Genomic DNA, 18,419 nt, shown 5'->3' on the forward strand with positions numbered 1-18,419 from the left:
TGGGAATTTCACAAGCAACCTTGCCTTTATAAAAAAGCTCAGGTACATCTATAAACCCATACCTATAGAATTTGGTTAATGTAATTAATTAGCATGTCAAGCTAATTTTATTGGTGCCTGTTCTTGGTCACTTGAACAGCTACTTGACTTGTTTTAATATGATTTATCTGCCCCTTTTGTTAAACAGAATTGAATACTAAGAAGATGTACTCTGATGCACTAATGCAAAAAAAAACACCACCACTCCGCTATAGTAGCTGAAGTCAGAGACAATGTGTTTTATCCAATATTTTATCCAACTGTTTTCCAAAGCAGTTAATTTCATATTCTCTGTAGCTAAGAAAGCTAAACATTGTAGTTTAAATTGCTCATCTGTAAAATACATGTTTTGCCCCTTCTATTATTGCTTCATTTTGCAACCTAGCTATGTTCATTGGCAATGGTTAATTATACTCTGGAAAACTGTCCAACATGAACTTTTAATCTAATCTAAAGTCTGGATTTGTAGCCTCTTCCTATTTAACTTTGTTCATAGGTAAACCGAAGTACATTGGGACTTACTATTAGGATGCCTTTATTAAATCACAGCCTTATTCCTAGTGCCTCTTAAATGAGAAACAACAAATCTGTTTAGTGTTATAACACTGAATGGCTTAATAATACATGGCTGCCACTATCCTACTTTTAATTTATTGACTATTACGTTTATTTCCTATGTGGGTTTTCAGTGTACATAGTTTTTTTTAATTGGCTATAAGCCTTTTTCCTTTTTTATTAAAATACTAGCTCTTTATCAAATGTTTCCCCCTTCTCTCTCTCAGTGTGTGTGTGTGTGTGTGTGTGTGTGTTTGCACATGCATGTAATTTGTTATGAAGTTTGGAAAAGTAGTTCAGTCAGTAAAGATATGTAGATAAATTATCTTGCAGATCACTCGAATGATCCATGGGCATCTTCTGGGGGAAGAGGATCCAAAAAGTTAAAGTGTAATAATGCAAATAAAAAACTGGTGGGGCTTTGATCATGACTAGCCCTCTCTTCCCCATGGATATCTTTGAGCTTATTCATTACCTATTCTTCAAAATCCAGTTTAAAATTCACTTGAGGTTCATCTTCATTGTCTTCATTATTTTCAGCTATGCGCTAATATTAAATGCAATTGATATGATCATATTATATGTAGAACTTGCAGCTTTTCAGTTAATCAAACCTAGTCCTTTCTATCTCAATGCTGGCAGATAGTGGAACTCAGAACACTGCAGTATCACCCTGTTAGTACACTTGAAGAGAACCAATAACACTAGTCTAAACTCTTCTCATTATCCATTCTTCTGTTTGCTGTTCTTGACATTAATGAAACTTGGTATCATTAAAATGCTGAGCCAGCCATACCCACAAATGCATTGCTAACCCAGGGTTTTATATGTAGAGATATACACCTTGCTATGAGAAAAGGTTGGAGTAGGTGAAAGAGTGTTTTTAAGCAAGAGTGTTTTAAGAAAGAGTGTTTTTAAGCAAGAAAACAGGTGGGTTGTTACTATTGTGGCTCATACCTATAGGAGTCATGATGAAATGCTTAGTGATGCCATGCTGGCATACCAATATGTCTCTGATGGGCATTCCACAAAGAGAATGTTGAAGCTCGTTGTTGGAAAGATTGCATGAATCTACTCAACGGGCCTGTAAGTAAATGATTGATTATAAAAGGAAATGGGGGAAGGGGAGATTTGCTCTGTAATTAGGCCAGATTCTATCATCTCAGAAATGCTTGGCAGAAGGAGGGGAAGAGAGCATGGAACAGAGTGAGGCTATGCAGAGTGATGATACTTGATTGCATCCAAGAAGGAACAGGAAGAGAGGGGATGTTCCAAAAATAATACCCAGTGATAGGGCACTGATAGAAGTCAGCATCTGGCTGAGACAGAAATGAAGTGCAAAATAGCAATACTTTCCCATTTCAAGAGGAACTTGATTGGCAGTATTGAAATTTATATCCATGGCTAAAATGGGACTGGAATAGAAATATAATTCAGTTGCATGCAGTGGTTATGGTACTGTATGATTAAAAATCAAAAGGAGGCCTTTATCTGGAAGAGCTCTTTGTATCATAGTTTCCTACATCAAGAAAGCACATTTTCAAACCTCATAATTATAAGTCAAATGGAGCAAACTGAGTCTTTCCCATGTTAATAATTGTACTGCTCATATATCTGAAATTCCATGGGATTCTACCATGGAGCAATAGCTCCCTTTTTGCATTCAGTGTGTGTAAATAAGATCAATGTCTTACGTTTAGCTTGCAGATGTATGGGTGTGAAGAAGGAGTATGTACATATAACACACTTACTTTTTTATTTTTGAGAGTGATGACAGTTCTTAATTTTTCTGTAAAAATGGATTCTGAATTTAATTTAATTAATTTAATTTAATTTAGGATCATTTCTATTTTAATTCTATTCTTGCTTCTTATTGCAAATTCCTTTATTTGTTTCTGTTGTTTTTTCTGTGAGTCTGATAATAGGAAAGTACAAGGACTCGGCAAAGAATTCCTATTGGCTGAGTAATGTGTAGTCCTGCCCTGGACACCAGGACATCCAAAGGACTTCCAGTTCAGTACAAAAAGACATGAAGCCCCAGGAAAGCCTTTTCACAAAATTAGAAAGGAAAGAAGCAAATCAGAGTTGAGCTTGGATAGCTGTGGCTCCACACAGGACAGTCACTGCCATTTGTCTTCTAAGTGTATTATTTTAAATATGTAGAATATAACATTTTATCTTAATACTAGCTTAAGCATACAAGAGTCCAACCTGGACTGACATGTCAGCGATGAGAAGGGGAACCTTTATATTTTTCCCTCCCATGGACTTTATAAAATTCTTTGTCCCAGAGGACTTTTGAGGAGGGAAAAATTCAATGCTGACCTGCATCCAGAAGGATTAACAGAGTAGATACTCCCTTTATATAGCTATCTCCACAAAATGGAGTCTGAGAGGTACTGCAAGTTGCCTTCAGCAGAGCAGAGGGACCAGTCTCTCCAAACCTAACTAATTTCTGAGTTATTTTGGCATGGTGGAATCAGTGCCTGTGGCAGCTTCATTGCCTTCTTCCAGAAAATATAAAAAATTTAGGAACCATGAGGCTCATGGGTGGGAGCTAACTGCCGGAATAAAAAAAGAAAGAAAGCTTTTAATCCTCATTTGAACTGTTTGGTTGTAGTAATTAAGCATCAAGCTAGCAACCCAAGACCATGAGTTCTAGTCCTGCCTTGGGCACAAATCCAGCTGGATGACCTTGGGCCAGTCACTCTCTCACAGTTCTATGGGCAAACCACATCTGAAACCTTGCCAAGAAAACTGCAGGGACTAACCCACAAGCCAACACTGACTCCAAGGCACAAAAACAAACAATTTTTTAATATTATTTTTCCAAATGATGACTGTTGAGATGCACATTTGGGAATTTTTTAAAGAAGGCACTGGAATTCATCCCAGTTCCAATTTCTTCTTAAAATTAGGAGGGCCTTCTAAGGAGCCAAGCTTACTTGTGAAGGCCAGATACAGGTGCCTGTAACTTTGCCTCAAATTGCAGTATTCATCCCTTGAGTGATGGGACTGCACAGGAAATGGCATTGCCTGCAGCAATACAGAATCAAAGATCCATCAGAAAGAAGAGGCATTTGGCAAGAACAGAAATGAATAAATTATAAGAAATGATTGCTTTCTTTCCCTAATGTGTTCTCATTAAAAGCTGGCAATGTTTTACCAATATGCAAACTGTCAAAACTTTTTTTTTCCTGAAGAGGTAATCCCAAATGGGAAAGCCTGAGAAACAATAAGCAGGCATGTGTGTCTTTATAGTACTAAATTTCCATGCATGTGTGTGTGTGTGTGTGTCCATGTGTGTCCTATGTCAGTAGAATAGAATAGAATAGAATAGAATAGAATAGAATAGAATAGAATTTTTTTTATTGGCCAAGTGTGATTGGACACACAAGGAATTTGTCTTGGTGCATACACTCTCAGTGTACATAAAAGGAAAGATACCTTCATCAAGGTACAACATTTACATAAATATATTGAGAATGAAAAAAAAAACCCAAAAAGAAACATGGCGTGTCTTGGTCAACCTCCTTTCTCTCTCTCCCTCCCTCTCTCTCTCTCTCTCTTTTAACAGTAGGCTCTTCAGTATCCTTTTCCTGCCTGATCTCAGAAAGGCAGGATGTTTGTTATCCCAGGTCAGCTTTTCCTCACCTCTGTGATTCCTCTGATTGTGAGAAAGAAGCCTTTTTCCTCTGCTTTTTTCTTTTCCTGATTCTTGCAGTATTCAATATCTCCTGCTCCACCTTCTACACTTTCTACTCACAGCAAACATTCTCTCACAAAGAGCCCCTGGCACCTGGTCTTTTCTTCTTAACAGGCTATCCTTTTCACACCAATGATCCATTATGGGGAGGGTCTTCCACCCTCACTCCACCCAGACTCTTTCCAGATCAGGCTTTTTCTCTCCTCCTGGCTTGAATGTTGTACCTGTAACTTGAGGATAGGGTACAGTGTACAGTGAAACTCAATAAATCCAAGCAAAATATAGTTAATAATGCTAGGGAAAGATGAATAATGAATGTATTATATGCATTTCTAGAAATCCTAGTGTGTTTGTATGTTTATGTATATGTGGTTGTGTTGCTTCTGGAAGTTAAATGTGCTAGATGTGATGCTTTGTAAGATGTGCTTCCTTGCTTAATGACATATTTTAAATTATCTTTAAAATAAAGCAAAAAATATGTAGGTCTCATTTGTTCTGATAAATGGAAATATGGCTAATAACATCTGATGCTCTGAATTAGAAAAGCAATAATTTTAGGTCAACTTTGTTTGCTTATTTACTTACGAAGAGACAAAAATAGCAATTACTCCCTCCTCCCTCCCTTTGGCCTCTTTAGTAATTTTTCAGCATTCACTCACTTCAAATTATATTTTCCTTGCCTCTGATAATCCTTGTACTGCCTCCTACTATACATCTCAATTTATATTTTATAGATTTACAGAGTTTTGTAATGGCAAAATATGGGTATTCAACTTTTAAGCTTTTGAATTAAATTGATTGGCATTGCATAGATGTTTCCGACCTTGAACAGGGCACTCCTATCCTACACTGTGGAGTGTCATGATGATGGACCATTAATAATTGCAAAGCTCAGATGAAAAGACTGATAAAGTGGTTGGGAAGAGCTTCATTTTTCTTTCCCTATTCAACTTGTCCCTCCACTCCAGCCTTTCCATCTGATACTTTGACACCACAGCCAAATGGGAGAATCTTCTTTATGAACTAATTTGTGAGCCAGCAATGTTAACTTGTACATTTATAAGGATAAGGGGAAAGATGGGAGGTGGAGATTACTTGAATCCAGAGTATCCATAGGTTTTCACATGCTTTCCTAACACAATATTGCCAGGAAGACCAGCTGAATTATGAGAAAACTAAAATCATGGCATTTGCCAAATAGCACAAGAGCCATTCCTGGAGGATATATAACCAGAAGATTGGGCAGGTCTTCTATTTTAAAATACCTGGGAGAGCTGCTTCATTCTGCCAAAAGTAGGAAACCCCATGGGAACTGCACTAATGAAAATGCACAGAGGAATTCATCTGCTAGCCTTAAATCCTTTAAAAGGTGTCCATATTCCTTCAGCACTCAAAATTATTCAGAGCCAAGCAACTAGCACAACATCTTTATGATGCTACTATTTTATACTAGAACTTGTTCAATCTAAATTTCTTAAAATCAGTTTTTCAAATCCTAAAATGTGTCTCTAATGGCACTCTGAGACTAGACACAAGACTTGTGAAAGTGAATTCTAGAGTATGGGTGGCCATACGCCATATTCAATTACTGGCTCAAACTATTCTCTTTTCTCCTTGGCCTTGCCTCATTATCTATGAGGATGATTTTCATTCACATAGAAAAAGACAGTGACAACTGAAATCTCACCCTTGGGCTTCTCTCCAGATCTTCTACTCAGAATTGGATACAATCAGGCTCTCATTATACAATGGGCAGCTGATACAGAGTGCCAGTTGGATCTAGTCAAATCCCCAGCCGTTATTGCCAATGAATCCTATAGGTACAGTGCCTTCTCTATGGTATACTCAAAGTAAGCTCAAAGTACCTAACCAGAAGTAACTTTGCTCTGACATGATGTCATGCCCTTCCCTTAGCTATCCTTGAAGGCTAATACAGGAAGATTCCCTACCCAGAGAGTCAATGACCCTGCAACTCTGGAATTGTGGAAACAACAGAGCATGTACTCCTCTAGTGCCTATACTACAGAGACATTCATACTAGCCTCATCTCACCAATATTGCAATGAGTACACAGGACAATTCTATACCTCCCTGATGTTTCAGATACTAATCCGCTACAACATGTAATGTTGTGAAGTTCTACACAATAATAGCCTGTGCCATAAACTAGCCTTAATGGGCATCTAGTTCATCACTCTAAGAGTACTCTCTACTGTGATAGATTTAGTCTACAAATATAGACTTTATGCTCTCCTACCTCCATCTAATGCTCCTACCCCCTTTTAGATTCCTTTTACATTTTTGTTTTTATATATGCATTTCAGTTTTATATTTTTTAGCTTTTTATAATAATTATTTTTTATATTCTCATGTATTTTTATGCTTTTTAATTGACCATCCTCCTTTTGATGGTCTTTGACCATAATAAAAAATTGATTGATTGTGATGAATGCTTTCCTTTGGTCTTTTTTTAACGTGAAAGTGTTAAAAGTGTTGGAAAGAAAATGTTGGAAAGAAAGCCTCAGAAGATTTCCAGGAATCGGAAAGTGATATCCAACATTAGATTTTCTCTCTGAGATCTAAGCTTTCTCTAAGATCAAGAAAGGAAAAGTCTTTCCAAGGGATTTTAAGAGACTGGCCTTACATATGTTTCATGTATTTTTTATATCTTGATTTTGACAATGGCCTTACAGTTTCAGGTTAGAGTAGATTAAATACAGGTTTTAAAATTTATGGTCTCAATCCACCATTCAGTGCTGCAATGCTTAAAAGTGCTCAGGAGATTTAACATGCAAAAGCTCAATTATTCATGTCATAGAGTGTTGTTCAAGAGAAAGGAATGGCAAAGAAAGTCCTAAGGATGGGTAAAAGGAGTAGAGATACTTGAGTGATAGTGGATGCCAAGTGATACATGTACTGTATGGACACTTGTCTTCTATTTTATCTTTTGACTCATGGAAAAAGTCTGTTTTTATATATTTTTAACAAGAATTACCCCTATAATATTGACTACAATATTATAGTGAGGTAAATGATTATGTGTTTCAGGTATGCATGGACTATTGTAAGAATTCTCACTTTTGCTTTAGGTGTCACCATTTGGGAGCTTATGACCTTTGGTGGAAAGCCTTATGATGGGATCCCAACAAGAGATATTCCTGACTTGTTAGAGAAAGGAGAGCGGTTACCGCAGCCTCCTATCTGCACCATTGATGTTTACATGGTAATGGTAAAATGTGAGTAGCTTTAATTTGATTCTAGCTTTTTGGATGGGTGAGTTTTAGTGAAAGGGTTTCCCTTGCAGCTGGCTGTCAAAAATCCTTTGTAGTAATGCGTGCCATTTTGAAGCATCATTGAAGCAGTTATGTTAATTATATTCAAATAATACACATTAACATCTTGAAGTTTGTAAGGAGATGAATCTGATTAAAGGGACTTGCATTAGTTGAATCCTTATTGTTAGTAGATAATATCACACAGTATTGCCATGCATCAAATCCATTGCAGACAAATGACATCCCTGGTTTATTAGATGATAACATTTCATGTTGTTCTAGAATCATATATGAAAAGTTGTAAAGAGGTTAACATATTTCAAATTACAATATAAAAAATAGAATGAGACAAAACCAGTTTGGGGGAGTAGTTTTCCTTTGTATAACAGCCATTTATAGATATTGATATGTCATGCTAACTAGAGTGCATCTCTGTGAGAACATTAGAATCAAGGAGAATCTGGAGACAAATTATTTTGTTTATGTTTGCATCTGGATTCTCACCTGGCACATCCCCCTCCTCAACTGTTCAGCTGCTAGAAGATGTAAATCCTGGAGCTCCAGTTTTAATTTTAAAAGAATTAAGAAATACTCTGTGGTATTTCTGGTTTAATTTAAATGAGATTAACAAACAGCCATTTCTTCCATGTGGCTTGCTGCTCACATATACGGGTGAAAACATTATCATAAGATACAAAGAAGATGATCCCACTAATGGTTTGAGTTGAGTGGTAGCAACAGGGCACAGCAATTGGACAGGAAGCATCAACTTTATACTGGCTAAGGGGAAGAAGGAGAAGAAAAAGGAGAAGAAGGAAAAGAAGAAATCCTGCTTCTGGTATTATGTGCTAGATGATAATCAAGTCTTTAGCACATGAAAGCTAAAAGAAAAAAAGCAAAACCATAATTGATACCAACCCAAATGTCAAAAAGTAACATAGTGCAGGGAATGAGGAAGACGTAAAACATCCAAAATTAATGTGGGATATTTTGGCTTTGAGTCAGTTAAAATCATGGTCAATGTAGCGGCTGTAAACTAGACCCATTAACTGTGATAAATGTTAGTTTAGTTTGGGTTCTCTTAGGAGCAGTTAATATCTCATCTTTTGTTCTTCTATCTGCTTTTCTCAGAGTAGACTTAAATACAAGAAATTTAAATGCATGCTTTCACAAGAGCATTACTTTTTAGAATTCTGTTGTAAGTAACAAAAATAAATGCATTTTTCCCCTTTGGAAGCTTTACACTGCAACTCAATGATGAATTGTTTTGTCGGCTGCTGCATATCTGACTGCAAGTGGAACTACTCATGATTGAAAATCCATCCACAAAAGTTACTATTTGTCCATAAAAACTTTTATTTATTATACTAGTTGATATAATTTCAGTGGGCAAATACATGTTTTTTTATTGATTCTTCTGACATAAACGTCAGTTGACAAAGATTTAGATTAAATCTCAATTATTCGTGTCAGACAAACTAGTTCAGAATTTCACACTTTGCATTGGAAATTAAAATTTTATTTGAATCTAAGATTTTTATTGTAAGCTGCTTTAGAAATGTGCAAATAAATATATTGTTTTATTGATAATAAATAACAAAAATACTGATTCTGAAAATAAATGATTAGGCCTTGTCATCACTGTTGTTTCATTATTCTTTTTTTCGTCAGATTCCTTAATAAAGTTATCCTAATAATTTTTTGATTCATTTAACTTAAAAGAGGCAATGTATTTGTATTATGAGCAATAGAAAAAATGCTCATGACGATTTGTTCATCCCTCTTTTGGTGGAATTAATTGCATGATCGTAGTTTGGGAAGTATTAATCTATATGGAGTGGATCCATATTTCTTCCTATGAATTTTTATACTGCATTAAGTGATCCTATGATATCTGAGAACATTGGTATGATTGTATATTAGAGGCAATTTCACAAGTTGTCTTTGGTGTTAGTCACACATTCCAACTAAACAAAGAAGTGAGATTTTAAATAAGCAGGTAAGACTCACTGTATTTGGACTTCCTGTTGAACAATGACAGATTTGTAGGCATGTCAATGCTATCTTCAATTGCTCTAAGATAGACTAGGGCCTATTGCCAAGCAGAATTTATCTGTTAGTAATGCTTTGTACCCTTTGACTTACAGAAGAGAAGTAGGGCAAAGTAACCATTTCTTCTAAGTTTTCTTTGCATAGCAAATTCTTCCCTAGCAGCCGTAGATAACAACCAGGCTGTATATGCACAGATATAAGAGCCGTGCTGGTTCAGTGGTTAGAATACAGTATTGCAGGTAATTCTGTTGACTACCAGCAGTTTGAGTCTCACCAGCTCAAGGTTGACTCCACCTTCCATCCTTCCGAGGTCAGTAAAATGAGGACCATGATTGTTGGGGCAATATGCTGACTCTGTAAACCACTTAGAGAAGGCTATAAAGCACTGTGAAGCACTATATAAGTGTAAGTGCTATTGCTATAGTCACCATTAACAGATGCACAGAAATATTAATGATCGCAGCATGAAATTCAGTAAAAAACACACTCATGTATATTCATGTTGTCATGTTTAGCCACCTTTATGTTTTTGAAAAAAGTTTATTTTTAAAGATATTTGTTCCTTGGAATATAAAGAAGATTCTAAAAGATGTTGGGAATATTAGAGACAACCAAAATCTACATAGCAGCTGGAACTGAACATCTAATTGTCAGACTCAAACTGGGATTCAGAAGTTGGAAGATGGACATTATAGATCTCAGCCACAAGCAGAGAGAGAAATAATTAAAATGCTTTACAGAACAGATAATACAGGCAATCACAAACTATAGTGATAATGTGTAAAGTAGAATGAACAGTAAAAAAGAAAAGAAAAAAGAATATATGCAAAAAAAGCATATATATTAATTGTACCTTATACCAATGTTTATTGTAAGTCAGAGCCTACTGAATGTGTTTAGTTTCAGAAAGAGGTTTTAAAAAATAAGATGGTTGACTTTCAGAGTATGGTAAAGAATAATAATGATTAAAATGGAAATTTGAGGACATGATCAAATTGAGGAGTTTTAGAAATAACTGCTTAATTTCCAGTGATCTCCTCATAATTACTATTTTAATTAACCATTTATGAAAAAAGGAAGTCTTATAGCAAAAGCACTTTTTCTCTCTTTTTGCACACGGCCATAGGTTGGATGATTGATGCTGATAGTCGGCCCAAATTCAAGGAACTGGCAGCTGAATTTTCTAGAATGGCTCGGGATCCTCAAAGATATTTAGTCATTCAAGTAAGTGGCCTGAATTCATTTTATTTTCTTTCTCCACCTGCTCCTTCCTGGCTGATAATGACTATATCACATTCAATCATTTCCTCAGCATTTTGTGTTTTTTTTAACCTTGAATTTTTGAAATGCCTATGCATTTTCAGAACAGGCTCTACCACTGTTTGGGATTTTGAGAGTAGTTGAAGTGTTCTCAAGTTACTGAAAACAGATAAATTGGGGCATACATTACTTCTGTTCTATTTAGTAGAAAATGAAATATGCTATTTTGTGTTAAAAGCCAATTGCAAAAAAATACCTTAGTAGTTCTGCCAATCACAATGCTTTCAAAATATCCTCTACATAATGTAGGATATATTTGTAGCTCAAATCATGGCATTTGAATATGCTCACCTTTGTGAAGGTGGTCCAGATAAGTGGTGGTCGACGCAAACATTACATGTTTATTTGCCTCACCAAGGTTAGCTACACTAAGGTTAGCTACAAATATGTATTAGATCAGCAAACCTCCTTTTCCCTGCTTCGGCTGAAGAGCTAGATATAGTGGGTTATTTTTCTCCTGTGCTATTTTATATTTTTATCTTTAGGCAGAACAACAAAGATTGCCTCATATTGCAGTATGATGAAATATTTTAATTCTCACCCAATTTCTCTTTGTACATTCATTAATAGTTTTGAGCTTAAAACAGGGATCTTTCAAGATTGGAATACTTTAAGGATGGTTGGAATGGCCTCAGAATGCTTCTAGCAAGATGAAAACACTTGTTTCTATCTCAAGCTATTCTGGATGTGCTATATTTGTACTCATCTTACAATTAGCATATGCACTCATTTTTTTCCCATAAATATATCAGATTCTTCTATAAACATTAACAGCAGCAATACTAATAGGAAGCTAGCCATTAAAAATATATAGTTCTGTTCAGCAAAAGATTTTTAACTCGGAAATAATGTGCATTAAAGTTAAAAAAAACACCTATTTTCTTTCCTCCTTTAGACTGTTCTGGTCAATGTTAGTACAGATTAGCTTAAATGAAAAGCCTGGATATCAGTACACTGATTTGTTAAAATACATCCAGAATGGTTGGTAGATTGAACACTTTCAATTTCGGACTCAAGTAACATAAATTCTACACATTCCCCAAAGTTAGCATTTCTGTTCCAGCACCTCAAAAGATAACAAGTGAGGCCTGGGAGCAAGATAATATCAGTGTGACAGATAAAGACAGTTTCAGAAATTCCAGGATTCCCCAAGGAACACAGAAAAGAAAGTTAAAACAGTCAAAAGCCCACTGCTAGAATAATATATTTCCTACTTTGCAAACAACAAAAAAAGTTATTTTATTCAAAACTCATGTGAGAAATCAGATTAACTTTTACCAATTAGAATTACCATATTTTTCAGTGTATAAGATGCACCTTTTTACCCCCCAAAAGAGGGTGAAAATCTGGGTGCGTCTTATACACCAAATGTAGGCCCACCCACCTGCCGTCCCCCAGCCTTTGGAGGTTGTTGGCCTCTGTGCGTTGCACAGCCACGCATCCTCATGAAAACGGTCTTGCATCTGCCACGGCATTTCAAAGGGCCACACTACAGCTGATCAGCACTGTAGGCGGCTAGTAGACCGGTGCCTCTATTTTTAAAGAAGGTAGACCGGTGTGCTCCAAAAGAAGCAATTAGTAGACCGGTGCCTCTATTTTTAAAGAAGATAGACCAGTGCACTCCCAAAAAAGGCAAGTAGAATGGTATGGCTCTGCTAGACTGAAGCAAGCCTGGTAGACTGGAATGTTTCCTGATTAGAAAAAAGAATTTTTTTGGTCAAAAAACTCACAGTGACTCTGAAAGAATTGAACAGAAATGGGCTGGAAGCCAGATCTGCTAGAGATGTTTCTTTCAGGCCAACTGAGTCGAAACTGGGCCCAACAGGAAGGAGGAAGGGGCATGGTCAAAAAACTATGACTCAGTCTCTAGGCAGATCCGGCAGTAGCAACCCATGTCTGACCGATGCCTCAGCCTCACTGGTGGCTTGGGCGCTGCACAGGAGGTGTAAGGCAAGGCGCTGCCACCTGAAAACTGTTGCCGCGATCTCTGCTGCCTGGAACCACCCAAAAAAACTTTGCCTCTGCACACCCCATTTTTGGAACTGGGGAGGCAGTGGAGATCTCCAGGCGGCAGAGATTGCGGCAACAGTATTTTTGGGTGGCAGTGTCTTGCCTTTTGCCCTCTGCGCAGCACCTGCTTTACCAAGCAAGTCCCGACCTCCATACTTCCCCAGGCCACTCGTGTTATCAAAATCTGAATGGAAGTGAGGACATCGTTGATTCTGATGCTGGTAGGCAGAGGCAGAATTCTTTTTTTCTTGTTTTTCTCCCCCAAAATTAAGGTGCGTTTTATACTCCGGTGCATCTTATACACCGAAAAATATGGTATATTCCTTTAAAGTTAAACCAAGAAGCCATGATGAAAAATTCTAACGGGATGAAGAATCTGCCCTACATGACATTAATTATTTGCCATTTAGCTTAGAATAGTAAACTGAATGAAAGCATCCCTCAAAGATTTCAGACAAAGATTTTCTCTAGCATCTATTAGTAGATTTCACTGGAGATGCTAGAGACTTAATCTGCAAAGCAGGTTTGCCGCTATAGAGCAAAGAGGTTTACTTTTCCCTTCCTATAAATAGACTTCTGCAAGCCACTAAACTTTAGTTCTCTTGATATAGAAAACAAACGTCCATTATGAAACTGTTACAAGTTCCTGTTTCTGTACAGTTAGGCATATAATTCACATTGCAATAGTTGTATTTTAGGAAAGTAGTAACATCTCACCATCTCTTGCTGGGATTACCCCTCTCCATAATACTTTTATTGGTAAAACAGTTTAAATACAAGGTTTTGATTTGGCATTGACATAATCCTAATACTTCGGAAAGAATACTATCAAATAAGTTTTTTTAAATTGTTTTTGTTTTTTGTGGAAAGAACAAGGGTATTCAATAAGGAGAAGTATGCAAGAATACAATATAGCTACCGTGTTTCCCCGAAAATAAGACCCTGCCTTATATTTTTTTGAACCCCCAAATAAGAGCTTGGCCTTATTTTGGGGGAGGTCTTATTATTTTGGGGCGTGTGAAGCAAGATGGGGCTTCTCTTGCCATCATACCTGATTTCCAGTTCTGCGTTTAAATATTTTCAGGGAGGGCTTATTTTCAGGGGGAGGGTATTTTAGTGCATGCACTCCAAAGCCCAATTGGGCTTATTATCAGGGGATGTCTTATTTTCATGGAATCAGAGTAGATTCTTAGAATCACAGAATCACAGGGCTGGAAGGGATATCACAGATCTTCTAGCCCAACAGCCTCCTCACGACAGGAGTCATACCAGTCAAATAGTTGTCCAGTCTAAAACCTCCAGTGATAGCTAATAACATTAATTTCTGTCAGCCAAGCAGATAGATGGTTCATGTGATCATCAGAGTAATCATTTTTAATTTTCTATCAATGGGACATTGTACAGGGTGATGATCGTATGAAGCTACCAAGCCCAAATGACAGCAAATTTTTCCAGAATCTGCTGGATGAGGGAGACCTGGAAGACATGATGGATGCTGAAGAATATCTTGTCCCTCAGGCATTTAATATTCCTCCACCCGTCTATACATCAAGGGCAAGAATTGACTCCAACAGGGTAAGAAGAAAAAAAGGCTTGGCTGAAAAAAGGGGCACATGCACACACATACACAGAGAGATCACTGGCAAAGCAATCCAGAGTCTAAATATTATATTCTGATCTTTGCTTAGCTAAGTAGCTAGGGGTAATGGAAAATGTCAGATTAAGGACAGTCATTTACGTCTGCATTTCTCTAAAGCATGAAGGACAAATGAATACAGGTAGCCCTCAATTTACTACCACAATTGGGACCAGAATTTCCATTGTTAACCAAGGCAACGGTTAAGCAAATCAGGTCTTATTTTACAATCTTTTTTGCCACAATTGTTAGAGGAATCACTTTAATTATTAAGTAATTTAGCAAATCTGACTTCCCCCATTCCTGCATTGACTTTGCTTGTCAGAAGCTGGCTGGGAAGGTGGCAAATGATGATCATATGACTCCAGGACACTGCAACCATAAAAAAAAAATACATGTTGGTTGCCAGGCAACTGAATTTTGATCATGTGACTGTAGGAACTGCAACAGTCACAAGTGTGAGGATGCATTGTAAGTCAGTTTTTACAGTGTTGTAACTTTGAAAGATCATTAAATGAATGGTTGTAAATGGAGAATTACCTGTACCCAATAGAGATTATGTCACTCAGGCTCCTAACAGAATTAGCTGATGTACATATATGCTGTCTTTCAGGAGAGAAGGGAAGGATCACCATAAAGTGTACCCATTTTCTCATTCAATAAATGTGTTAGCGGAATAAACATGCCTGTCTCCTGAGAAGTAAAAGCTCTCTTTTCAGTCAGGCTAATACCTTTAGAATCTGTCACAAAACCAAAGAGAGATGGCCCATGCATATTGTTCCAACAAATCCACAAAGAGGTTGGGATTCTTTTTTTAAAAAATGCATGAGTCATGTGACATTCAAAACAGATTTCCTTGCAAAGATACTCATCTTTGTCAGCAGCTCCACAAACTCTCTTGTACAAGTTAGTATCTATTTCAACTGGGGATAGATTTTCTAAATATGATTTGTTTATATCTTTTGACTCACCTGCCCTAACAATATCTGTCATATAAAATACATGTGTACAATTCACAGAAAAGAAATGTGTCTTTCAGGGCTGCTAATCTGGATTTACATTCTTATCTGGGAGCAAAATGGCTAGAGATACTGCAGTAGGCATTCTGGTGCAGTTCTTGTTTGGACAGGAGCAGGAGGGGGCAAGAAGGATTTCTTGGCCTGCAGAGTTGAATTATAAATACAAAGTGTGTGGTTTCTTGGGCCATTGGTTGCTGTTTGTTTCTCCCCCTTGTCACCCACTTGCTAGGATGATAAAAAGGCACTTCAACAAGTTCACATGTATGGGGAGATATATTGTAGGTTAATGAGGAATGCAGCTCACATGTTTACCACAACAAATTAGACAGAATAGCTTGGTGTAGATGTAGAATGATTCTTTTCTTCAATGTTGAAAGAAATCATCTAAGCAAAGCATGTGGAATCAGGTAATCATTGAGTTATGACCACAATTGAGCCCAAAATTCATGTTGCTAAGTGAAATATTTGTTAGGTGAGTTTTGCCGGATTTTATGACTTGTCTTGGTACAGTTGTTAAGTGAATCACAGCAGTTGTTAAGTTAGTAACTTGGTTGTTAAGTGAATCTGGCTTCCCTTTTGACTTTGCTTGTCAGAAGTTCCAAAAGGCGATCACATGAGCTCCGGACACTGCAACAGTCATAAACATGAACCAGCTGCCAAGCGTCTGAATCTTGGTCATGTGACTAGGGGGATGTTGCAATGCTTGTATGTGTGAAAAAGAGTCATGTCACTTTTTTCAGTGCCCTTGTAATTTTGAATGATCACTAGATGAACTGTTGTAAGTCAAGGACTACCTGTATTCTATGGAAAAACAGTTTCAGGCATTTAAAGGGAACAGAACTGAACAGGATTGTTTATTATGCTCATTTCATCAGGAGAAGCAGGAGGAAATAATTGTTTATGTCCAAGATTCAACCCCTTTGCCATTCAATCATGTGTTTCATCTAAATATATTTTTGTCTTTCCAGAGTCTATTGTTTCCATGAGTTTGAAGTACTTTCTTCTTTCCTTTGTCTAAAGCAACATGTGGAATATAGATTAAAATGTACCTGTATTCCTTTCTGCTGCTGAGACCCAACTCAAAACTTAGTAGATAAAAAAAAATGTGGATGTATAATGACTCCCTTACTTGGATCCCTGGCAGTTCCCCTCAAAGTGTATTAGCTGTCAGGGTTTGAAAGTCTCCCACTCAAGAACCTATAGAGATTCCACAAGGATAACAGAGGACTACTATAGTAAAGAGCATTTAACTCTGTGACTAAATATGAAACATATTTAAAGTTGTTCCTCTGCAGGGGAAAATGCAAACTAAAACATATTAAACATGAATTTTTGTTCATTGCAAGGCTGAAACAGAATAAGGGAAATGAACTCCAAGCTGAGTCTTTAAAATCACTATTCTTTGGCATACGGCTTCCTTGGGCTAACTGGAAAGTAGGCTTGTTTGCGCTAATGAATATGAATATTAAATGGACCTATTGCAATTGATGGGATTACCATGAATTGGAAATAAATTGAAGCAGTTTAAGCTGTTTATACTCATTGTTACTGGGAAATTAAATTTTATAGTAAAGTTTCCATGCTCTTATATAGAATCTATAGTTATGAAATCTTTTCTTTGAGTTTAATGAAAAAGTGACTTGCCTCATTAAATTATACATTTATTTGAATATTTATACAATAAATTAAAGAAGATAATTCCTTCTTTGTACTAATTTCAGGGTTTTTGATCCCCTCATATTTCAATGGAGAATTTTCTCATGGAGATTTTCAGCTTTCTTGCAAAATTAGGTTCGGTGATACTCATGAAATAGTATGTTTCTTGACCTTATAAATAATATGTTCCTTGTCCTTTACAGTTATGCCTGTGCATATTTTTTTTTAAAAAAAGCCAAACACTATTCTTTGGTTATGAAGTAAAAAATGGGCTGTCAGGAAGTTCTACTATGAACTACTCTGCTGTTGTCAGAAATTGTTTATCATTGTTTTTCATTTCAATTGCTTTATGTCTATGGCAGATCCCACTTTTAAGCTCCATTTTCTGCTTAAAGGGATCTGGGGTATCTTTTTGTAGAACTGATGTTCTGGAGACAGTATATACAGTATGTTGTAATGGAGTGTGTGCTTACACCTATACAGAGAGTTGTGTTCTGTTGGCCTCTCTGGCTTCCTCACATGGAGATCCCTGAGGCTTTCCCTTACAATCTCTGCCTGACCATGACGAACAGCCAATTCGGTAGATTTCTCCATCCACAGAGAATTTTTCTTTTTGAACCATGACTTGGGATGAAAAGTGGAGAAGACCGTTTAATTTTGACTTTTTTGGCTTTTCCTTGAACTATCTAAAGCAGCCAGTATGTATCTGGTTGTGTGTGTGTGTCTGGTTATGAGGTTAAATACCATACCCTATCAGAGTCTGCATACTAGTTTGAAAAACTGTAAGTTGTTTTAGATAATTAAGGTTATGGAGCTAATTAAGAGTTGGAGGAAATAGGAAAAAGGAGAAAGAAAAATACTATGACCCTTTTTTTAAAAAAGCATAATTTTTAATTAAGAATTACAATAGTAAAAAACAATACAAACTAAATTTAGAGAAAGAGAAGAGAATGGAAAGAAGAATTAAAAAGTACAAGAGAAACAAGAAAGAAAAAAAGAAATGAGAATATAATAAAAGAAATAGAAAAAAGTGATAGAAAATGATTTCAACTCATTAAATATATAAATTAATATACATTAAATGTATAAATACATTTAATAACTTTATACTCCCTATAAGATTAAAAAGATGTCTCTTCATCCCATATCCC

At 36.5% G+C, this 18,419-nt stretch overlaps 1 protein-coding gene across 1 annotated transcript in view; it reads left to right on the forward strand.

The window, feature by feature from the left end:
• The window catches only part of ERBB4 (erb-b2 receptor tyrosine kinase 4), a 1,012,642-nt gene that overhangs the window by 959,898 nt on the left and 34,325 nt on the right, over nt 1–18,419 (forward strand). The window contains exons 24-26 of the mRNA XM_058186165.1: nt 7,390–7,536; nt 10,754–10,851; nt 14,362–14,532. Of these exons, the coding sequence (XP_058042148.1) occupies nt 7,390–7,536; nt 10,754–10,851; nt 14,362–14,532 (416 nt within the window). The remainder of the gene's footprint in view (nt 1–7,389; nt 7,537–10,753; nt 10,852–14,361; nt 14,533–18,419) is intronic.

Source organism: Ahaetulla prasina, chromosome 1, assembly GCF_028640845.1.
Source record: "Ahaetulla prasina isolate Xishuangbanna chromosome 1, ASM2864084v1, whole genome shotgun sequence".
Taxonomy (NCBI): domain Eukaryota; kingdom Metazoa; phylum Chordata; class Lepidosauria; order Squamata; family Colubridae; genus Ahaetulla; species Ahaetulla prasina.